The following is a 22,897-nucleotide window of genomic DNA, read 5'->3' as shown; positions in this document are numbered from 1 at the left end:
CACACACACACACACACACACACACACACACACACACACACACACACACACACACACACACACACACACACACACACACACACACACACTTACCTCATCATTCTCAATACACACATACTGTACATGTGGCTTGAATTGAGGATACAGACTTGTCCCCCCCTATAAGTCAAATTCTGACAATGCAAATCAAACCTTGTTCAAAGTTTGAATGGACAATAATTATCAAAAGTCAGACACATGTGCATTTTTCTAACTGACAGAAATATTGTAGGTAAAGGGGAGGCAGAGAGACAGAGAGGGAGATGGAATGAGAGCGCTAGGCAGAGGGAATGAGAGCAATGGAAAACGGGGATGGGAGCGACGGAGAGAGGGAATGAGAGAGAGAGATGCAATGAGAGCGACGGAGAGGGGATGAGAGAGAGATAGAGAAGGAAGGAGAGAGAGCGAGTGATATAATGTTGTTATAGGGTTGAGTATTATTCTCGTTCATCATCTTCATCATCATATCCTGCGTACGTTTATGAAATCACAACAACACATTTCAACACAACATCACAACATCACTTACCGGTTCAAAATGCATGGATTGTAAAACACTAAATAGTGCCCCCTCTAAGGCAGCCTCAGTTCAGGGGAAGCTGAGGTTTGTTAAACCAACCTATCCCTTCCACCCAATTTATAGACTTGAATTTTACCCAGATTAAAAATAGAAAAAGGGGGACAACTACCTCTAGGCTGCTACTGAAAACACCTGCTCTCCCAACCTCCGAGGGCTAAAAAAACTCAGAATTATATCCAAACCCTGGTCAATATTTGACCCCTGGCGCACATAAAGCCTGGGGGGATAAACCAGGGGAAAGGAGGAAAGCCTCATCGTTGGACTTGTTTTGCATTGGCCGGAAACCCAAGTAGGCTACTCTAGCTACACAATCCAAACCACACAATCCAGTACTTCCGTTCAGGATTGGGTCGAGTAAGAGAAGAGGCCATGGGGGCTTAAAATAACAGCAGGAACAAACACCCCCAACCCAAATCCGTGATATTATGGGCCATCTAGCTGGCGATGTTTGGAAGCGTCAGAAGTGGGAACGCCCACTATGCATAGATAGGTCCTACACTAGACTCTCTGAGCACATCTGTATGAAATAATGTTTACCAAAACACATAAGATCATCGTATAGGATACAAGTGGAAGGCTCCACGACGAGGACTATTCATAATAAAGACACGAATCTATTCGAGCTCCATGGATAACCAAAAGAGGATAACTTACTCTTCAAGTGACATTGACATAACGGTTAAAGTCATAATACCCTCGCACGAAGGAAAAGGGGGTGCACAACGACCCCAAACGCACACACACACGCGCACAAACACACGCACACACACCCCATGCCATCATATTTATAATTACGCGGACCTATCATCATCATCATCATCATCATCATCATAGCCATGACCATATGTCCACTCATGTCGCGACAGAGGGAAAAATAAACAACTTCAACCCGTATGCGCGCGGGCACAAACACACACAGAAACACACACACACACACACACACACACACACACACACACACACACACACACACACACACACACACACACACACACACACACACACACACACACACACACACACACACACACACACACACACACACACACACAGCCATCTCAGCCTTGCAATTATACGGCGATAGCGATAATCTGCCCATCATGCCCAGATTCCCCTCAAAATGTATCCCTACCCATCGCCTGTGTTGGGTGTCTTTTAGAGGTTCATGGTTGATGGGCGCCGTGTTAGTCGTCGCTGTCGTCTGGATGCAGATGTCTCTATGCCATTATTGACACTTGCGATGCTCGCTGGCTGTCTCCCCGGTGGAAGGATAGCCGCCTCCCAGCACCGCTGCACAACAGCTAAACCCGGTGCGCCAGGGTTTTCATCGGCTGGAGCCTGATGCAGCGATGGTGTTTTTCTGGAAGCGGTTTCAGTCCATTGTCTTGTACTCTTGATATATTGGTGGTAGCGGTGCTTACCGCGGTTCAAACGGCGGGGCTGCAGCCGTTTTAACGGGGGTGGCTTGACCAAGGAGAGAAAAACAACGGATAGTCCGAACGATCCCAGTTAACACGATCCGCTCCAGCGGCACATCGGCTAAACGATGCAGGGGGAGATATACATCCCGCCGGTTGTGCAGGGATGGGAGTGGAAGGGGCGATATCAACGGTATCGTCCTATACCCTTTTTGTGACGTGCATCGCCTCCTTCTTCGTGTTCCTCTTCACTGCGTGATGCGGCTCCTCCGACTGCGTTCTCTATCAAATATGACGCCTTTCCGCCCGTGTGAAAAGAATAGCCCCCCCATCCACTCTGCCCTCCTCTCTCTTCCACTCTTCCATCCTCCTATCGCAGGCTGGACTGTGCGAAGGCGTAGTGGGGGTGATAGAGAGAGGGGAGGAGGGGCCCCGGAGGAGACGGCTCCTCCCCGTTATGCTGCTGCTGCTGCTTCTGCTCTACGCGGGCAGCAAGTGGCGGACCCGCGGCGAGCACTCCCACTCCTACACCGGGAGAACCTCGGAGACCAGCAGACAGCAGTGATCCAAATTCAGTCCGTCATCTACAAAGTTCTGCATGAGGCAAAGTGTTATCTAAGATAAAGTGTAGGGTATTACATGCCTTGCCGGACTGATCAATAATACAGAGAAAAAAATATATAAGGCCTATAGAGTTTGCTATTGAACTTTAAGTACGTTAATGTTTGAAATATTTTATTAATATAGAGATGCTGTTATGTGTATCTAATAAGTTAACTGTTGTTCACTTATCAGCATCAAAAAGTCAAATCATGTGCGGAAGGCTGCAGCTCGGCAGCACCATGATCACAATCTCCAACAGCTTCAACGTCTAGCACCAAAGACCAAATAAATTAGCACTGAGGACAACACTGCAAAAATATCAGATGGTTCTCCTTATGACACCGAGAGAATCGGGGTCAGGGGGCCCATCATTGTCAGGTGCTGCTGCCTCCTCCTCCTCCTCCTCCTCCTCCTCCGGCGGCGTCGTCCCAGATTGCAGCACGCTCCCCACACTGTTGCCCCTGTGACTGTGAATTAGAATGCTGGACAGTGTGCAGGCCCAATGTGCGATCTGCATGGCACGTTCCTCCTGGCGTCGACGCACCAGCTGGGAGAGCTGGCGTGCCGCGGGCCCCCGGTTGGCTCCCACCACAAACACAAACGGTGTTCCGGTGAGTTCCGTAGGAAACGGTACATAGGCGGCAGGGATTGATTGTATTGGCCACCCTGTACACTAAATCTGCCGTATGAATGGAATACGCTCATTCTTCGAGGGATACATCCTGTGGGGTCAGTGATCTTGAAGCACAACGAGTTATTCTGTACCCCTACTAGGGCTACCCCTCCTAAAGGAGTCTGGACTGACGGACGGTGTATTTGAACACGGGAGCTGGCAGGATGTGACAGGTTAGCGTGCGCGGACTGAGACGTGGTGAGTAAATGGTTAGCACCAGTGGTGGTGTGAAAAGGCACGTCACTGTGTCACCTAGGGTCGCTGGAGCTTGTTGTCGAGAACCACCATTTTCTTAAAGGTCACCATAGCACACAGTTATCTTTTATCCTGAGATGACAGTACGTGTCGCACTGTGTACACGGTTCTGGGGTGTTCTGTTAATGCCCTTTAGGATATTTTGTACGTGAGGCGTAACACAAAGTGTATTATTATGATGAGTGCTATTCCGCATGTGCATTCACCTAAGGGATTCTCCCTAAGTGTGACTGTGCCACCAAAAAAGGTTGTATTCACTTCCTGCTACTGACCTTCTTAATAACCCGTCTCTATACTGTCGAACCCCTAACAAGTCCTTAATGGCCTGTCTCTAGACTGTCAAACCCATACCAGTTCCTTATTGGCATCTCTCTAACCTTTCGAAACCCCTACCAGTTCCATAAAGCTGTCTCTGTACTGTATAACCCCTAGCTGTTCCGTAATGATCGGTCTATGCACTGTCTAACCCCTACCTTCCCCATAGCACCGGCTAGCACCGGCGTCTATTAAACATCACAACATGTCCTATTCAAGAGAATAAATTATACATATTTTTATAAACAAGCCTGTATTTGTATAATTAGCTCCATTGCATTCTTATATTATGCCACAATCACTGTCCTAAATGACTTCATTGTAATTGTTAATTACAACAGCACAGACCGATATGCAAAGATATGCTAATCAATTGTGCTGATTACTTTTACTCTATCTTGGGTTTTAGTGTGGAGCAAGAATATGCTATACGATTATTCAACATGCATCATAGTCTTAATAATGATAAAAGCGTTTAACCATACTTACTTACATTAACTTCTCCTATCTGAATTTCCCGTCTGAGAATCAGACAGGAAATAAGCTGTTCTGGTCAAATATTCTTAGAAATGGAACAAAAGAGGTTCTTCTGCAATGAAAAAATAATTTCATGTTTCGTCCTTCCCACTACCAAAAACTGTTTATTTTGTGCCTGATCAAAAGTCTCAACTATTTAAGATGAGCCATACTATATGTTTGTCCTGGATCGGAAATTCTTTCACTAGCATAAAAAATACTGCTTAGATAAAGTTAATTGCTAGTCAAATGCACCATGTGAATACAAATGTTTTCAAAAATTATAATGTAATATAACATTAACAATTTCCACTTTATCTTCAAAATATCTCTGAGATATTATGAATTTTAAGTGGTATTTGTATATCAAGCTTTCTATTTGTCCTTAAGAATATCCACAGCTTGACATTAAAGACTAGCTACTGCCCACTACTGCTACCAGTACTCCCCATTTCCTCCAAGCAACTACATCGAAACCATGTTCAAGGTCTCCCAGGTTGTGTGGGCTGTTTAAACAAGCAGAATTTAATCCTGCAATCCCCTCATAGATCTTCCTTTTGCTTGTTGTGAGCCATTGCCCCAACGCAATGTGGAGGACACAATTCAATATTTACGGTTGATCAAACCTATGTCGGCTCACCCTCTTATCAATGTGTCCAGTTTTCAAAAAAAATACGTGGGATTAGCAACCCTATTTACAAAGCGTAGAAGTTTGTCTATCAGTGACCTCAAAAGAGTTCAATGATGTGACTTTTTATTAACAATTCTTTATCTAAATGCCCTTGGCCGTGGGCAGAAATGTAGACTAGAAACAACCATTATGATCTCCGTTATCATATCCGCCACCAAGAGCGAGTGGGTATACAACAGAGAATTTTATGCTCCTATCTGCAGCCTGAGCGAGACAGGATCTATTGTGCGTCCTTTATGGTCTGCGGATCATGGTGCTGTGGTGGCTACATTGTAAGATCTATGATATTGTGTGAGAGCAACTTAAACATCTTGGACTCTGCACATACAGTAAAGGGCTTATAGGCCTACATCGTGACTTCAAACCGCAATGGCCACCTACATTTTGGAAGCACAGGGCCATAGGAATAATATCGGTAGTAAAGGTGTTTCGGTATTTTTTTGTAATTAATCGTGAAAGTATTTGTCTTGGTAGACATCGAAACGGCAACAGCGTTTCTCATGCGAGTCGTGGCCATCAATGTTTTGATGGCCACCCCCCAGAGATGCCTCCCCCCCAGAGCACACACACATACTTAAAGTGCTTTTGGTAACTAGAATAGCTCTATATAAATGCAATAACTTATTTTTAAATCACAAAATGGTGTAGTTTTGCCAATAAAAAATCCCATTATGCATCCTAATGCACACATCAACAGCCCTCACTCAGAGAGGTCCTTTAATACAACAGTAGTTCAATATATCTCCTTTGCTCTTTCCCTCTCTTTATCCGCCATCTGTATCCATGTTCCACACACTGTCTCTCTAGGTTATATATATATATATATATATATATATACACATATATATATATATATATCCTAGCTACATTCCCTGCAAAGTACCCCTGTAAGATAACATTTGGCTCTTTATAGATTTAGAACACCTCTCACAGCCTATCAATCCCACGGCCATGGTGAGAAACTGAGAGCCTCTTATCTTTCCCAGGGTATCCCACCAAGGCTGGCTCACCACCTCTTTAGACTACAGGAGAACTTATACAGCAGATCACAACAGGACTATGGGTAATGTAGTCATATAATTTAACTGTGCAATTGAACAAGGCACTATGTCTATCATCATGCACAAATTACAAATATAGAGAACAATGCAGATTAACTGAATGATGAAGTGGACATATTTACATTTAATTATTTAGCAAACTGTGGACGCTTATATTAAAATTGACTTACAAGTTAGGCTGAACACAATCATAGAAACAGCATATAGACGGAAACGTGTAGCTGAATTCAGGCTGCATGTTCATCCTTTATTTGAAAATAATAACCTAGCACTGAATACACATATAGAAGGGAGAGACAGAGACAGACTGTTCAATAATTTGGACCTGCTGGCATTGATTGTTCCATTTAAATCCGTCTGTATTTTGGTTGTGTGCATACGTGTGTGTGGTTGTGATGTTTATGGGTCTGTGTGTGTGAGGAGAGGGAGGGTTCTGATAACGGTGAAACAGATTGCAGCACAAAGACTGCTACTTCATCCTGTCGTGATCAAAGTGCTTCTCAAACATATCATTATAACTAAATAGGAGAAGGAAATGAGCACAAACAGTTTATTCCATGTTCTCTGCACTTTAGCCTAACGTGTGTGTGTGTGTGTGTGTGTGTGTGTGTGTGTGTGTGTCTTTCTATTAGTGTGTGTGCATGCCTGCATGCGTATGCGCTTGTGTGTGTCTGCACATGCGCTTGTCTGTGCGTGTGTGTGTGGGAGCATGCGTGTAGTTCAACGCCAAGCCCAAGCAAGTTATCGTTTATTAGGGGAGTGCAACTGGCTATCGTATACAACACTCCACTGTTGCTTACACTAAACCCTCCACATCCGCTGTCTGGACAAGATAGCGGCTGCTGCCGCCAAGACATCTTCCAAGTCCTGCAGGAACTGCTCTGGTCATTAATAGCTGTTGTGGTATCTCGCCTCTGAGCGGAAGGGTCCCATTGTGTCGCATCAGAAAGTTCAGGGGGAAACGTGACCCTCCCCTTCACTCGCCCGACAACCAAATCATAAAAGATATTGGCCAGGTTCCACGTTTAGAAATTCAATGAACAATGGCATGTACACCACAAAACAAACAAATGCAGATTTACTGACTCCGACCAGGTGGACGTATTAACGTTCAATCATTCAGCACGCTCTATCCAAAGCAACTTACAAGTTAAGCTGAGGTCAATCATATAACGGCATATAGACGGCAACTTCGGAAGTCGGAAGTCAAGATGCATGTAAACCCTTTATTTGGAAATAAACATCTAGCGCTCAATACACATATTCCTGGCTAAAAAAAGGAAAGGATAGTTTTGAAAAGATCAGAAGCTCTGGCCAACCAACAAGCCAGAGCAGACCCTCCTCCAGAAGGAGACCACAAACTTGTTTCCCACATTGTTCTCCGACCTGAGCCACTACAGCCCTGCGAGTTGACCCAGGAAGAACTCCAAGTGCTCCGTCCGTCTTCATCGCAGGTCATTCCACATCCGTCAACGCGACAGGGGACGGATTTCGTAAGAAATATGGAGGAAGCAGACTTCAACCAATCATCCCAGGATTGCATCCACCCTTAATAACCACCCACACAATCCAACCCCTGCCCAATCCCAGTCCTTGGTGTCTCATCACTCTCCCCCACCCACCCACCCACCCATAAATCCCCCCCATCCACAGTCCTTGTGTCCCCTCACTGGGGCCCGAGGGTGCTCTGAGTGTCGGCATGGTCGCTGCCCCACAGCCGGTAGAACTGGCTGAAGTCCACATAGGGCGGCACGCGGCCCGTCTCGTCCGGCTGGGCCGCCTGGCTGCCCCTCTGGCGGAACAGGCTGCCGTCCCCGGAGCTGGAGCTGGAGCTCTGGGTCTGGGTGTTGGTGGACTGCAGGGTGGCCGTGGGGCTCTGGCTGCGTGGGGGGCCGGGGGGGTCCGGGGGAGAGGAGGAGAGGGGGGAGAAGGGGATCAGTGAGGGAGGGGAGGTGCAGGGAGGGGGTGGTGGGTCAGGGAGAGAGGAGGGCGGATGAGAAGAGGGCGAGGAGGAGGTGGAGGGGGCGGAGGAGGAAGATGCGTATAGGGAGGAGAGGCCAGGAGGTGGAGTAGGGATAGAGGAGAAGGAGGAAGAGGAGGAGAGGGGGGGAGGCGGTGGGGTAGGGACAAAGGAGAAGGGAGAAGATGTGTGGGAGGAGGAGGAGGAAGAGGAAGAGAAGGAGAACGGGACCAGCGAGGGAAGAGAGGAGGAGGCGGGAAAGGGGTAGAGAGAGGGGAGCGGGGTGAGGGTGGAGGCGGGAGGAGGACGGGGGAGGGAGTGGAGCGAGGTGGAGAGACAGAGGGGAGGGACAGGGAGGGAGTAGAGCGAGGTGGAGAGGCAGTGCGGAGGGAGAGGGGCAACGGGGGAGGCAGTGGGAGGGACACAGAGTTCCATTATGGGCTGCAGGATGTCTATGGAGGCTCGGCGGGCGGCCGACGGGCACACACTGGGGGGAGCGGCGGGGTGGGCGGGGCGGGAGGAGCGGCGAGGAGGACACGGGATGACAAGATCGTTTAGATACAGAGGTGGGAGTGAGTGAGTGAGAAGCAGCGAGTAAGTGGGTGATGAACAGAAGGACTTTGATGGAGTGAGCGTAACGCGTCGGGTGGTGCACATCAAAGGGCAGGTGACGGCCCGAGATGGAAGGAGAGAAAAACAGGACAAGACTAGACAACGTGCATCGAGAACCCAAAGCACGGACGGGCACAACGGTGTGCTGTTTGAGGGCAGATTAGTGTTCATGTGAGGGTGTCTCCAGTCTTAAAAGTGATACACTGGCCACAGCATCGGTCCACCCAGGCCTACTGCTGAGTGGAGGGGGAGCCAGTTAGGAGCTCTGTGCTGTCCGCTCAACAAACTACTACAAAATAAGGAATTTGTTTTACACTACATTCCCTGGAAAGGGTTTCTAGAAGCCTCTGCTGTGTGATTAGGGGCAGGATTAATTAATAAGGGGTTCCAAACCCACATGAGCTTTTTTAGAGAGGAGAGGGGAGGAGTGGGTCAGGCTAACATCCACAGTGATGTCACTGACATTATTCTAGAAGAGGTGGTGCAAGGTCACTGAGTGACCTCCTGTTTGGTTAACGGAGTGGCGCCCAGCGGGGGGTCAGCAGTTCAAGGGCTGGTTCAGAGAGAGCTGAATAGCAGCGGGATGGAGGAACACACAATTAAACCAGAACAACATTAGAGGCAGCACGGCGGGGACGGTGGGAGGTGAACATCAGGCCCACCCAAAGCTAACAGCACAGCGGGAGGGAGGGAGTCGGGGCTCAACCAACCGAGAAGATAAACAGGATAACGGCGGGGGGGGGGGGGGAGTAGAAAACAAACACACCCAAAAGGAAACATGGTGGTGATGGTGGTGGTGGTGGTGGGTGAACACACAGACGGCGGCAGCGAATCAAGAGCTCCCAGGAGGGAGCAGACAGGAGAGCGGAGACAGGGGTGGTAACTGAGCGCGGCGCACACCGGGGATACACTACAGGATAATTAGCCCCCATCTCCCCCTGGTTACCCCTTCAGACAGCCGTGGGCTCGGAGGATAATCAAGCCCGACGGTCCTGTGGCGTGGTTTCACTTCTCCACGTCGAAAATGTTTGACATGCAAATATGGAACATGTTCCGTTTTTCATTATCCTAAATCCTGTAGTGTGTGGGGGGGAATCCCAATCACATGAATTCTTACCTGGAAAGGCCGGTGGCCAAATAGAAGCCGAGCTGACGCACTACAAGATCTCCTAAAATCGTGTTTCAACTTTTCAACTCTTAACGAACCACCGGAACATCCATGTTTATATTCATGAATGAAAGTTGAAAGAATGGCGATTCATTAAAATATCCACATGTTCAACAATGTTCAACATTTCCGAAGACACCCCTGTCATGAGAGTGGTCCTCACAGGTTATAAACTGATATAGTGAGATATTAGGTAAGGTGTTGTAGTCAAGGGGTTAAAAAGAGGTTTTCAGTGTTGCAGTGTGTGTGTGCCTGAGGCTCACAGCGAGGCGGTGCAGCGGGGGGGGGGGGGGGGAGAGAAGGGTGTAGGGGCAGGCTCTTACCCCGGGGTGGGGGTCCCCTCCTCGACGGTGGAGGCGGTGTTGGTCCCGTTGGTGAGGGTGCCCTGGGAGGGCATGACCAGGGAGAGGGTGACACTGGTCTTACTGGTGCTCTGGCTGTTGGAGTAGGGGACGGACACCGGGTAGATGCGGCCCCCTGTGGAGACACGGGCAGGGGGTTCAACCACGGAAACAAAACACTAAAACGACAGTTTGTTGATGATCGGTGGGTTACATACAGTAGTAGTGGTATGCATTAAATGACTGAGGCCACCTACAGGATCACTGTGGACATTGGGGTAAGAACCAAGCCCCTTTTGAATGTGAGTCAAACACACAGACCTAGACCGTAACTCGACTATCCTGGCCCTTGGAAGAGGAATTAAGATGGAGCAGAATATTTTGATTTTGAGGATATTGAAAGCTTTTTTTCGTTAGCTTTCCACCGGTCTGCGTTTTATCCCCAATTTCCGCCCTTGGATAAACACAGTAGATCTTGTGTTATCTTAATGCGGCTTGGGAACACAAGACGTGCAACCCCCCCCCCCCCCCCCCCCCCCCCCCCAGGGAGGTAGAAAGTTTTCACACGGAGTAAAAATAAATCCCAACAAACCCATAGGTCCAATCCTCTGCCTATCTATCACAAACCTTCCCAATAATTCCCCTATTTTTTTATCTCAGGGAACAACAGAACGCAATAAAACCGGAACAAACAACAAACAATATAATAAACGTTGTCCCATCACAAAAGGTAGCGGAGGAGGGAACCCTACAAGGGGGGGGGTTCTACAGTCTGATGGGGTTAGCCCCTACCCTGCGTGGGCGTCAGCAGGCCGTCGGAGGGGGGGTAGTCCAGCGTGCGGACCAGCAGCGTCATGTCCTCGTGGCGGGCGCAGCGGGCCGCCCGCTGGCGCCCCGAGGCGTGGGCGTCGTGGTGCACCCGCTTCACGCGCTCCACCACCGCCTGGGCCGCTGCCTCCAGGTCGCTCTGCTGCGCCAGCTCCGCCGCTACCATGGCAACCATCTCCTGCACAGCAGCCCACCGTCCCGACGCACCAGGGGTTGGGTTGAGGTGTGTGTGTGTGTGGGGGGGAGTGGGGGGGGGGCGGAGCCGTGTGGAGAGAGAGGGAAGAGGGGGGTGAGTCACTTAGTCACTTTGAGTCAGGGGAGGCCGTGGATGGAGCGGGGTCGGGGGGGGGTGAGACGAGGGGGAGGCGGGGGGGGGGGGGGGGACAAACGAGACAGGAGGGAGACGGACAGACCGGAGGGGGGGGATAAAGTAGGAGGAGTGGGAAATAAGACCCGATAGTTTCCAGTGTTGTTATCGGCACATTCATCCGATGGCGAGCCACGTTGATGACGATGAGATAGAGCCGGGTCCATATGCAGAAGACAATGTGTACAACTAGCTTTAGATAGCCATTCTGTCCTAATCAGTACAAAGAATAGCCAAATGGGACTTAAGGCCATTATGATGGCAGTGTGATGGATGGTAATAGACAAACAGACAGGCAGACGGACAGACAGAAAATATGGACCCGCATTCAGGCAGACAAACAGGCAGGCAGGCAGAGAGGTCAGAGGTCAGACAAGACAGTTTGAGGAGGGGCTTCACCTGATTGGCTTGCTCGGGTCCGCGGGCGGACTCCAGGGCGCTGATGAGGCCCTCCGACATCAGCAGCAGGAAGCCCGTCACGCCGTCCAACTGGTTGCGGTGGATCTCCGGCTCGGCGATGATTGGCTGAGACTTGGCCCCACTGATGACGTCAATGGGAGTAAGCACAGAACACCGGAAAAATGTATGGGGTGAGGGTAAGAGGGGACAGGATGGGAGATCGTCTCAGGACAGAAAGAAATGAACAGACGAGAGGATGAAGGGTTGAAGGGGAGGGGACAGATTCCTCTAGGGGTGTACGGTATAAACGGTACAGACGCAACACACTGGTGTGAATTTGCGCTGCGGTATGGATTTCGACGTTACCGTGAGACCGGTGTGACCGGTAGTCTAGACATTGTTTTGTGTAACGCGTTACAACGTAAGTAACACGTTACTGCAGTAACGTAACTACATTTTTATTTCATTCATTGTTGACAGCGATACTGCCTTCTCAGGTAGTATGCTATTGCGCCTGCGTGCTTTAGCAATACTCCCTTCACAAGCACTCACAGTATTTGACAGTGTGTGCGTGTTTCTGTTTGTGTCAGTGTGTGAGTGTGTGAGAGAGGGAGAGAACGAGTGAGTCTCCATGCGTTTGTCTGTGCGTCCATGTGCGTGTCCCACCTGAGCAAGTCGATGTCTGTGTAGTTGAGTTTGACCCGGTAGTCTCCGATGGTTCTGGTGCTGGGCTGACCTGCGATCTGCCCCGCCTGCTTCACCCTGGCTGGGTCCACACCTAGCATAGGGGAAGACGAGAGAGAAATACTATTACTATTTCACGTTGAGTTTGTGCATCATGTCTTTTTTTAATTCTAATTTATGTTTCCCATCCTAAAACAGTCTTTTAATCATCCTACAACCATCCTATAACCTCCACAACCTTTCTATAACTGTCCTACAACCACCCTACAACCTCAGGATCCTTCCTACAACCGTCCTACTTCCTTCCAAAAATCCTCAAAGAACTTTCCTCCAACCTCCACAACCTTCCTATAAACGTCCTACAACCGTCCTGCATCATCTTACAAGCTTCCTACCTGGGTACAGGTGTCGTGCTCCCCACCTCATTTGACATATAAATAGAACGAATGTGCTGAAAAAAGAAGCATACATAATCTGCTGTGCTCTGCTCCAGCGTGCCTACAACCTCCATGGCGTGTGACAGACCTCTCCTCCAGGTATACCCACGAGAGTAGCACCTCGCTCCACAGAACTCCACAGCCTGACATCCCGCCGCAGCAGCAGAAACGACGGCATCAACAACAAACAAACTAGAACGAGTGCTTTCAGACCCAATGGTGTGCTCAGCAGCCAGCGATGGAATTCCCCTCCCCTCACCCTCCTCGTCCCGAAACCACAGCACTCATCGGGAGCGAAATTATACCCTGGTGACTAACCTGGTCCTTTTGTGAGGAAATGGAAGGGTGGCGTAAGAGCAGCAATCATGGTCTGTATAGCGAGCAGTGATGGCCATTTACCGCGAGTACTCGCACTGGAATAATTTGGAGAACACTCGATCCAATAGATAACGTGAGAATGTCAGACTTCTCCCGCTCATCAATATCACAACGGAAAGCAAGTGCAATTTCTAATCCATTTAGTGTAGTTAATCATCCTCACCAGGCTTTAGTTAGCAGTTATATTCTTATTTATGTTTGTGGGTTAACATCAATAAAGAAATCGAATAAAACCAACTTAACAAACATTGGATGACTCTACAGATTCTCTCAGTCAACAAATCCAGACATCCAAATCCAGACCTCATACCCATCCCTATATACTGTATAAATTGCCGGTCATTTCATGAATGTTAAACAGGTCAATTTTGGAGCAAAGTGGCAGCAGTGCACCGGGATAATGGAACATTACGCAAAAGACAAAGACTGACATTGGCAAGATGACAGGTGATGAAAGAGCCAGAAGGTGATAGATTGACAGCGCTTTATTTTTTTGGTGATGAAAGAGCCAGAAGGTGATAGATTGACAGCGCTTTATTTTTTTACCAAGGTTGGGTGTGTGTGTGTGTGTGTGTGTGTGTGTGTGTGTGTGTGTGTGTGTGTGTGTGTGTGTGTGTGTGTGTGTGTGTGTGTGTGTGTGTGTGTGTGTGTGTGTGTGTGTGTGTGTGTGTCTCACCCAGGGCAGCCAGTCTCTGCAGCTCATCCTCATTTTCCGTGTTGTGAGGTCTTCCGATCTGCTGCACCTGGTTCTGCCCGTCGCTGCTGGACTTGCACAGCAGTGCCCGGTTGGACCCTGAAACACAGAACCCCCGGGCCGTCACAAAACACACCTCTACCGCCACCAAGACCCAGACATACCGAATGGCCTGCATTTATACAGCGCCTTCCTAACCTGTGGTCACCCAAAGCACTTTATTGGAAGTGCTTCAGATTCATCTCTTCATATACATATCATCACACAGAGATGGCGTTGCTACGAGGCGCCAGAGATTGAACCAACAACCCTCCGGATAACAGGCTACCTGCACCACCTGCTCCATCTACTGAGCTTCCGTACCGCCGGCTGTACAACATTTTGTGACGTTATTTTAAAAAGACAAGATCTATTCATCAGAAGAGCAAAGAGAATTACATTTTATTTGGTTCCAAATAACTTTTGAGATGTTTAAGTCAAAATGGGTTAACAACTAGAAAGAGCATGATGCTTTGCTTTCAGTCACACCAGAATCCCCTATTCATTTGAAATAGCTGTTGATATGGCAACAGTGTTTAAGCCACTGAATGTAATTTTCTGCAATTAAAAGACAATGTAAAGGGACAGGATTCAGGTAAAAGAGCACTTAACTCATATCCTGCTTTTGGAGTGAATCATTGCTTGTGTTTTGCTGCACAACAAGTTCAACATCAGTCGTATCAGGACAGACTTCCTTGCTGTACAATGTCAGGCCCCAACAGCTGGTAGATGGAGCATTAGACTGAGGCTATCGTTATGCGGCATTATTCCAGCTATAAACTGAATGTCTGCAACAGCAGGTTTTTTATTATTTCTATACACATTTGTTATTTTACCTGGCTGCTATATTTTGACTTGACTCTTAAATCAGAATGTGTGTGTGTGTGTGTGTGTGTGTGTGTGTGTGTGTGTGTGTGTGTGTGTGTGTGTGTGTGTGTGTGTGTGTGTGTGTGTGTGTGTGTGTGTGTGTGTGTGTGTGTGTGTGTGTGTGAGAGAGAGACACTTGAGATACTACTTCTTAAAATACTTTATTGATCCCATTCGTGAAATGGATTTTTTTTGGTACCCTTTTTGATACATGCATGATGCATGTTAGAACAACAATTTCAAAGGGAGTGCTTCCTGCTTTACGTCAAGAGAAGGCTTCACGGCCAATCGGGCAGCGGCAGTCACCGTTCATTATTGAAATATAATTAATAACGACAATCAGTAATGGATGGAATGACCAGAAAATGAGGTCACTTTTTTGTCAATACCGGACATATTTACCCGAGGTGATTATCTGACTGGGCTATCCATCGTCAGCTAGTTATTGGTGGCATATCCAATATCAGTCACAGCTTCCTGGTAGAGATGTTCAGCCACTCTTTGCCGGCCTAAAGCGTATAAATATAAAATGGTTGCTTCCCACCAGGGGAGTATCACATTGTGGGTCGCGCAACCTCGGCTGCCAGAACCAGTTCCATCAGACCACAGCTGGGGGGCGCGTTGCTTAACCTACCAGTGCCAATACGGCCCCTGCAGCTCTCTATGTCACACACAATGACCTGTGAGCCCGCAAATGGCCAGAAGAAGCAAGCTGAGGGAAAGCATTTTACTTGCCCCCTTCGGCTGCAACGGACCAAGCCTTCACTCCAACCCACTCTCCACTGCGTTAGACGTAGCACCCACTGGAACAGTGCTACTCAAAGGTACCCGTACCCCTAGGGCGACGCTAAAGGATCGCAGGGTACCAGGAACATTTCTGAAAATATTATTTATGTGTTGGTAAATGGATGGTAAATGGACTGCATTTATAGAAGGCTTTTTTGTAACCAGAGGCCACCCAAAGCACTTTACGATATTGCCTAACATTCACCCGTTCATGCACACATTCACACACCGACGGTGGTATCAGCCATGCAAGGCAACAGCCAGCTCTTTGGGAGCAGTTAAGGTTAGGTGCCTTGCTCAGGGGCACCTCGATACTCAGCTAGGAGAAGCCGGGGATCGCACTCGCACTAGGCAAGGCAACTTTATTCATATAGCACTTTTCATACATGAGGCAGACTTTTGTGAATGCGCTTTGATTCTTAAAGCCAGTTGGAAGAAAGTCGAGGAAGGGATGAGTGGCCTAAACGTCCAACTAACAAGAGAGAAGGAGAATCTGCATATAAAGCTGAAAAGACAACCCCACCCTTTCATAGTGAGAAGTAAAGCACAGCCCACGTTCCTCACTAAACTTAGAATTCACACCGCACCCACTAAATGTTTACTACACCAAATAACGTGCACATACATTATTTATATTCAAAAAAATTAATAAATCCCTTCCCAAGAATGTTTACTGCTGGTGCAAGGGGCACTTGGCAGACAAAAATCCTCATAGAGGGGGTGCGTTAGTAAACATAGTTGGAGAACCACTTTACTAGAGCAGCCCAGTGAGACATCTATAGGAGAAGGTGGCCACGCTCAGCCCAAAGCACACGCGTATATAGACGGTTATAGCATGAACTTAGAGAACATTTAGAGAATCATATATGGTTTTAAACGGTTCAAAGCATACGAGTGTTCATGGATCGAGGCGTGGACAGGAATTACGTCTATTCTCGAGGCAAAAGATAAACATAATGCGTGCGTCCAGACACGGCTGTGTGCTGTTGGCCAGGGTCTCCGGTTTTATGCGGCCTCAAACACAAACATCTAGATAATCCGGAGGATGTTCAAACACCCAAACAGAACACAAGGAGGAAGGAGCTGTAGCATTTTGAAGGAAGCCACGTAAACCTTTTCCATCACTTGCAGTGATATTGGGAAGCTTTCCAAAGTGAATTATAAAGAATTATAGATAGAAATATATGCCAATTGATGGAGACTTTTATCAAAAGCTAGTTTAGCCCAGGGCGGGCTAAACAAATCTATTTGTTGCTTAAAAAGAGCGGTTTGGGGTTTTTGTTATTTGAGTTTGGTTTTACGCTCCCCATATATGAGCAGGCATGTTATTCTATGAGGTTTACTTTAAGAAATAACAACCAGCGTTTCCTGTTTGTTTCATTTTGATGACTTAAGGAAAGGCTTAAACCAGGTTTCTTTTTATTGGAGTAGTGGACTACGACACCAAGTATATATCAGCTGTCAACTACACAAACAGAGCTTTGGAAAGCAGAGAAGAACTTGGAGATATCAGTATTGAGGAGAAGATAACGTATACTGGCCTTGTATATTTAAGTAATAGAAACTACATTTCCTGTAATATATAACATAAATAAAAAATATATTGCGTTACCTTGCAATAGCAGACATGATAAGATGATAGACTGCACATTTACATAAATAAATAGATGATACTTCTTACAAATTAATAAAGGCTTGATCACAGTCCATTTTGTCGATTCTGATAGTCAACACATACAAATTAGATAGAAATTAAATAGGGTTTTGGTTTTGATCTGAATCTAATATCAATTTTTTATATAAAAATCATCATGGGTACAACTGTGCATCGACATACAATTAAACAGACCAAAACTGACTATAGCAGTACATATGAAAACAGAATCGCTCAAACACTGTCATCAAAGTTAGAGCTGCGCCATTTCTGCTCCCTCTTTGAGCCATACCGAACGGCACCTAACTAACATTGACTGGCGTGACACAGGCTTGTACCCATGACATTCAATTACCAAATGACATATTCTATATTAATTAGACAAACTGTGGCAGGAACATTTAATGGCGTTTCAGATCTCCATTAAAATGTTTTTAATTGAACAACTTTTTTCCTTTTCCAAGACCCGGGCGTGACTAGGGATGTTCACGACTGGCCGCACAGACAATGCTGTGCTTCAGCACCAGAAAGGGCAGTTGGTTAAACGCATTTTTTTCGAATCTGGTTCCCAATGTCAACAGCGCTCTTCGCTCCAGTCAGTAGCTGCTATCAGTTCAAGTGTGCTACCGTTCGCGATCAGTTGGTCTTATCATTGTAATCCCCTCAGATGCACAGGAGCTAGGCCACTGTATCTCAATTGAAGCGGCTAACGGGAATCAAAAGCTAACCCAGCGACCTCCAAATGATGAATTTGGAGTTAAACAACTCTGCTAATTTGACAGAAACATCTGCGTATCCCTTTAACGGAACGTCCCTTGGCGTGACACATGAGATGGCCGAGACTAAGCTACTCTGTGTGTGTGCATGGCGTACCAACGTTAGAGAGGGGCATTTATGTATGCATGCATGTGTATGCATGGTGTACCAACGTCAGACGCGTGTGTGTGTTTGCGCACTGCATACCAACGTTGGCGATGTACAGCCTGCTGTTGAGGATGAGGGCCACCACGGCCGTGGCTCCTCCAGACACCTCCTGCTCCAGCTCCTTCAGACGCTCCTGCACCTTCTGGCCCTGGGGGGACAGCTGGTGGTACCCGGTACCCTGGGCCACACACACACACACACACACACACACACACACACACACACACACACACACACACACACACACACACACACACACACACACACACACACACACACACACACACACACACACACACACACACACACACACACACGTTCCATGGATGAGCTCGGCTTTCGCCGAAATTGCGAAATAAATTCGAGAGTAGTACTAAATTGTGTTGGTTTGCAAAATACGCATATTCTTTTACACTATTAGGGCACGCAATCCCTCTTGCGCTCCGCCTCCACAGGGGAGGCGTTCCCTCCAGGGCCGATGCTCTCTCGGGGGCAACACCCTTCACTTTGAGCTGCAGTGGGTCTGCTTATAGGTCGGAATATGGTCGGAATGTAACAGCCACCGATTCTTGACAGGCTGGGTACTTTATTCTTACACACAACCGGACTCGTTCATTACTTCACTAAACTGACACTCACTCTACCGCTCGCTCGTCCACTCACTCGCTGACGTCACTCACACAAGTTCTGATAAATAAAATGTTTAAAAATACAAACTTATGATATGAACCTCAAAGTCCTTTGAACAAAAACACAATAACCCCAAAAAAATAGAAATAAAATATTTTTTTAAATATTCATTAAACGGCCATTATAATTGCCGATACAGATTGTTTGGAAAATGCCTAAATCGACCGATAACATCACCGATAAATCGGTCGGGCTCTAATACATACATAAATACACACAAAAACACATATATATATACAAAGATATCTATAAAAACAATTGCAGGAAAAGTTAAACCTGAGTGGAAGTCAAAAGGGAGGAGTGAGAGTTAAGGGGGAAAGGAGGAAGAGAGTACATACAGTGGCAGAGGCAGAGAGAGACAGACAGACAGACAGACTAGAGAGTGAGAAGCGAGAGGGAGAGAGTGTGTGCGTGAGTGTCCTCTGGTGCATCTAACAAGGGTGGCTGATGAGACCAATAAAGACCTAGTGCTCTTCTGCAGCAGCCGGGGATAAGTTTTACACCACACCGGTTACCATGACGACCAGCAAGGAGCACCTACCTCTGCGTGTTTCAATCAGTGAGGGCGGTGTGTGTGTGTGTGTGTGTGTGTGTGTGTGTGTGTGTGTGTGTGTGTGTGTGTGTGTGTGTGTGTGTGTGTGTGTGTGTGTGTGTGTGTGTGTGTGTGTGTGTGTGTGTGTGTGTGTGTGTGTGTGCGTCTGTGTCAGTACCTCGTTGTGTGTTGGGAGGTAATTGGAGAGGTCAGCCTTCACAGCCAGCGCGTCGTCAATCGTCTTAAAGAAGCTCTTCTCCACTCCACTGAAGGCCTACAAACAGAGGGAAACCACAACATCAGTGACTGACTTCTAATGAAGTCATTCATCTTTCATTTGTTAAAAGCAATATCATCTCGTAAGAGAATTAAGAGTTGCTGGCGGTATGATTTAAGGGCTATTATTATTTGACGGTAATAAGGGAAAAATGTCACAGCCGTTATTAGGGAGTGAAATGCTCGTCAGAATATCTGTCCTGGATGACCGCCTGCTCTCCAGATGCATGAGACAAATTCCATTTTTGACCCTCATTTTTAACCAATCAAGGCATCTCTTCCATGATTATTTCAGGTAATCTATCCTGCCTGTCAATCAAAGCTGCGGGAATGGAATACTTTTCGACATAGAAATGAAGGAAGCAGGGTCCAAAGTCTTTTTACCTTTAGAAAAATCTAAACTTCTGAGATACAAACAATCATTCAGTATACACCTTTGAAAGAAGGAGACGTCCACCCTAACAGGTATGTCTTTTAAAATCTATAGTCTGGTTTCAGTTCTCTCTAATGCAATAACCATGGTTAAGGCAACAGAGAGTCCCTATGAGCAGCTCAGGGCCTCAGTATCCCACCTGACTGTCCGTAGTCATGGCAACTTGCCTTGTCGGTAAGACAAAAAGGGCAATGTGTCAACAAAATACAAAGCAAAACTCATTAGAGGACAAAATGCAGATTTTCCCTCACAGTATTAAAAGTATATATTTTTCTTATCATTTATGTGTATATCTGCCTTTAAGTAAATGCAACACCCCATGAAACATGGAAAGAAGGGAAAATTAAATTTACCATTAAACAAAGGCACCAATGCTGAAACTATGGTATTATACTCGGATATTATGTTCTGCTTGTATACGCAGATCGGTAAATCAATGATGGCGGACGATGGAGATGAGCATTACTGATTACTGGTCACTGACCTATTTTAATGATCTGTAACCATGGGAACCAGTTTAAAGGGGCCCAGATAAAAGGTGACATGACAACATGTGATTAAATAACAGTGAACTGCCACAGGCAGCAAAACTGAGGTTGGAAATCAGTGAGGAAAGGGTTGGACAGCTATCAATTACAGACTATAATATATACATACTAGTTCAAGTCTTGAATCTGTGACAAAAAATCCTTTAATACAGTGATAAATGTATCCAATAAAGGATGAATACATACTTTTCATTTAGAGTTTTGCGCAATACACAATAGGCAACTGAACGGCACACACACACCTGTGTGAGGAGTCTGCGCACGTCGTCGTCGGTGTGTGTGGAGTTGAGCTGTCCCAGCAGCAGCTCGGCAGTGAGGAACTGGGACACGTAGCTTGCAACGCGGCTGCCGTCGTAGCCGTTGAACACGCCGTACAGGAAACAACCGTCCTCTCCCCTGAAGGGAAGCACCACAACACCCGGCATTACTACTACATACACAAGGACTACTGCTGCGGCTTGACCACTACATTACATAAACATACTGCGGTAGGGACATGGTTGTGGATTTAATCGTGAAATTATGTTTAAGTATGGGAAGTATGGGAATGCCACGGCATTTCTCACGCAAGATAAAGTTTTAATTAGCCTAACTTACGTATATTTAGAAATTTCCAGCACTTCAACTCTCTTGAGTCTTCACAATTAGGCGGAGTATTGACAATGCAAACATTCTATGATGCAATCTGATGTGAAAGCCCAATTATCCAAAGCGCTAGTTTCTCACCTGAACCGTAGGTGTCCATCTTCGTTGGGGTGGCTTTGAGTGCCTTTACCGTCAGGGCCGTAGACACAGTTGGGAGCCGAGCCCACCCCACACATCTGGCAGAGAGGCAGGTCATCTGTCCAGCTCTGATGCTGTTGCCAAAACGTGTTACGTTCATACATTTGATTAACATAAAATATTTAATAGTAAGCATTATGCAAATTATTCAAATTGGATGGCACAAAAATGCAAATGACAGTATTTGGAAAGTCCAAACTAAGTTGTACCTACGTCAGTACACTAATAAATGTATTCCATCACACATGTTTGGCCCAATCGCATAGCCTGACTGATATTGAATGTGTCGGCCTACCAGCTCTATATATGCTGATTAGAGTAACAGTTAGAGATGGTGTTCAACTATTTGTTTACAAATGTGACAGCCAGTGCTAATACTGATAGTTATGGTCTATGAAAAAGTTACTTTTCGCTGCAACCTAGAAAGCAGTGCTGTGCTCCCATACTCTCTTCCTTCCAGATAATATATAGTTTGAGTTAATAGTATTAGGTTTATCAAAATAAAGTTGTGTAAGATGTGATGGTATGAACGTAAGTGCATCTAGTTAATTTAGCGTTGACATTAGCAGTACGTTAAACATAGCTATGAAGACTCGCATTGAGACAACAGTACTGGTAGATGGAGCACATAGAGACCTTTTAATCAAACCTATACTGTTAAGTGAAAAGTATTCGTGAAACCAATAGCTTAAAAAATGATCTTACGCTCTGCATCAGATTCCTCCGCTGGGCCGCCATCTTGGCTGTTTCATCAAGTGGATTAGGGCGTCACCGCTGCGCGGAAGCTGCGCAGTTAGTGCCAGGTATATAAAGTGCTTCATTATAATAACAAAACTAGTTATTTTATACTCTGATAGACCGATAATAATATAGATTTTTGCAAAATGTTCGCCAGGTTAGGACGGATGAGGATCTATGTAATAGTTCCTAGATAAATTAATAGTTAGTAGGTAGCTTTTACTGGAATGAAAACTCGACCTATAGCGCCTCCAAGTGGCTAAACAGTTGTTTGTTCCTTTATTATGTCCATGGTTTGTACAGGCGTGCATTTGTCATCCGTGAATTTAAGTAACCATTTTGGGACAACAATAATATATATTTATTGAAAGGACTATAAGGATTTAGCAAAGAAATTCGAAAATATGTTAATGATCTTTATTCGACAATATAATTCTTTATTTAATTAGGTATATTTACATTTTATTTGAATATATCATTTTTTTATTAGTTTTTGATTAGATTCTGAAGTGAATCGTAAATCCACTTAAAACAGACAAGTAAGTAGTTTTGAATTTGTATTCAGTTGGACAGTGATCTAAAAACACATATTTACAATCCATCACGCA

The 22,897-nt window shown here is 46.3% G+C and overlaps 1 protein-coding gene across 1 annotated transcript; it reads right to left on the bottom strand.

The window, feature by feature from the left end:
• Positions 1-5,965: 5,965 nt before the first annotated feature.
• tab1 (TGF-beta activated kinase 1/MAP3K7 binding protein 1) lies at positions 5,966-22,313 on the bottom strand. The gene is made up of 11 exons (XM_056586166.1): positions 22,257-22,313; positions 21,495-21,625; positions 21,011-21,164; positions 19,690-19,785; positions 18,329-18,467; positions 14,002-14,118; positions 12,493-12,604; positions 11,827-11,968; positions 11,025-11,238; positions 10,215-10,368; positions 5,966-8,031 (listed from the first exon to the last, which is right to left on the bottom strand). The coding sequence occupies exons 1-11, from the start codon at positions 22,287-22,289 to the stop codon at positions 7,818-7,820; spliced, it is 1,506 nt and encodes a 501-aa protein (XP_056442141.1). The 5' UTR covers positions 22,290-22,313; the 3' UTR covers positions 5,966-7,817.
• Positions 22,314-22,897: the final 584 nt, after the last annotated feature.

Source organism: Gadus chalcogrammus, chromosome 3, assembly GCF_026213295.1.
Source record: "Gadus chalcogrammus isolate NIFS_2021 chromosome 3, NIFS_Gcha_1.0, whole genome shotgun sequence".
NCBI classification, from domain to species: Eukaryota; Metazoa; Chordata; class Actinopteri; order Gadiformes; family Gadidae; genus Gadus; species Gadus chalcogrammus.
Note: the sequence above shows the minus strand (reverse complement) of the source record. Positions and strands in the feature narration are given on the sequence as shown.

Excerpts from the sequence above, each read along its gene's own strand:
- tab1 (XM_056586166.1), bottom strand. The coding sequence starts at position 22,289 with ATGGCGGCCCAGCGGAGGAATCTGATGCAGAGC. Across the intron at positions 11,969-12,492 it reads ACAGACATCGACTTGCTCAG|TGGGGCCAAGTCTCAGCCAA; the intron begins GTGGGACACGCA and ends TGACGTCATCAG. Across the intron at positions 11,239-11,826 it reads GACCCGAGCAAGCCAATCAG|GAGATGGTTGCCATGGTAGC; the intron begins GTGAAGCCCCTC and ends GCTGCTGTGCAG.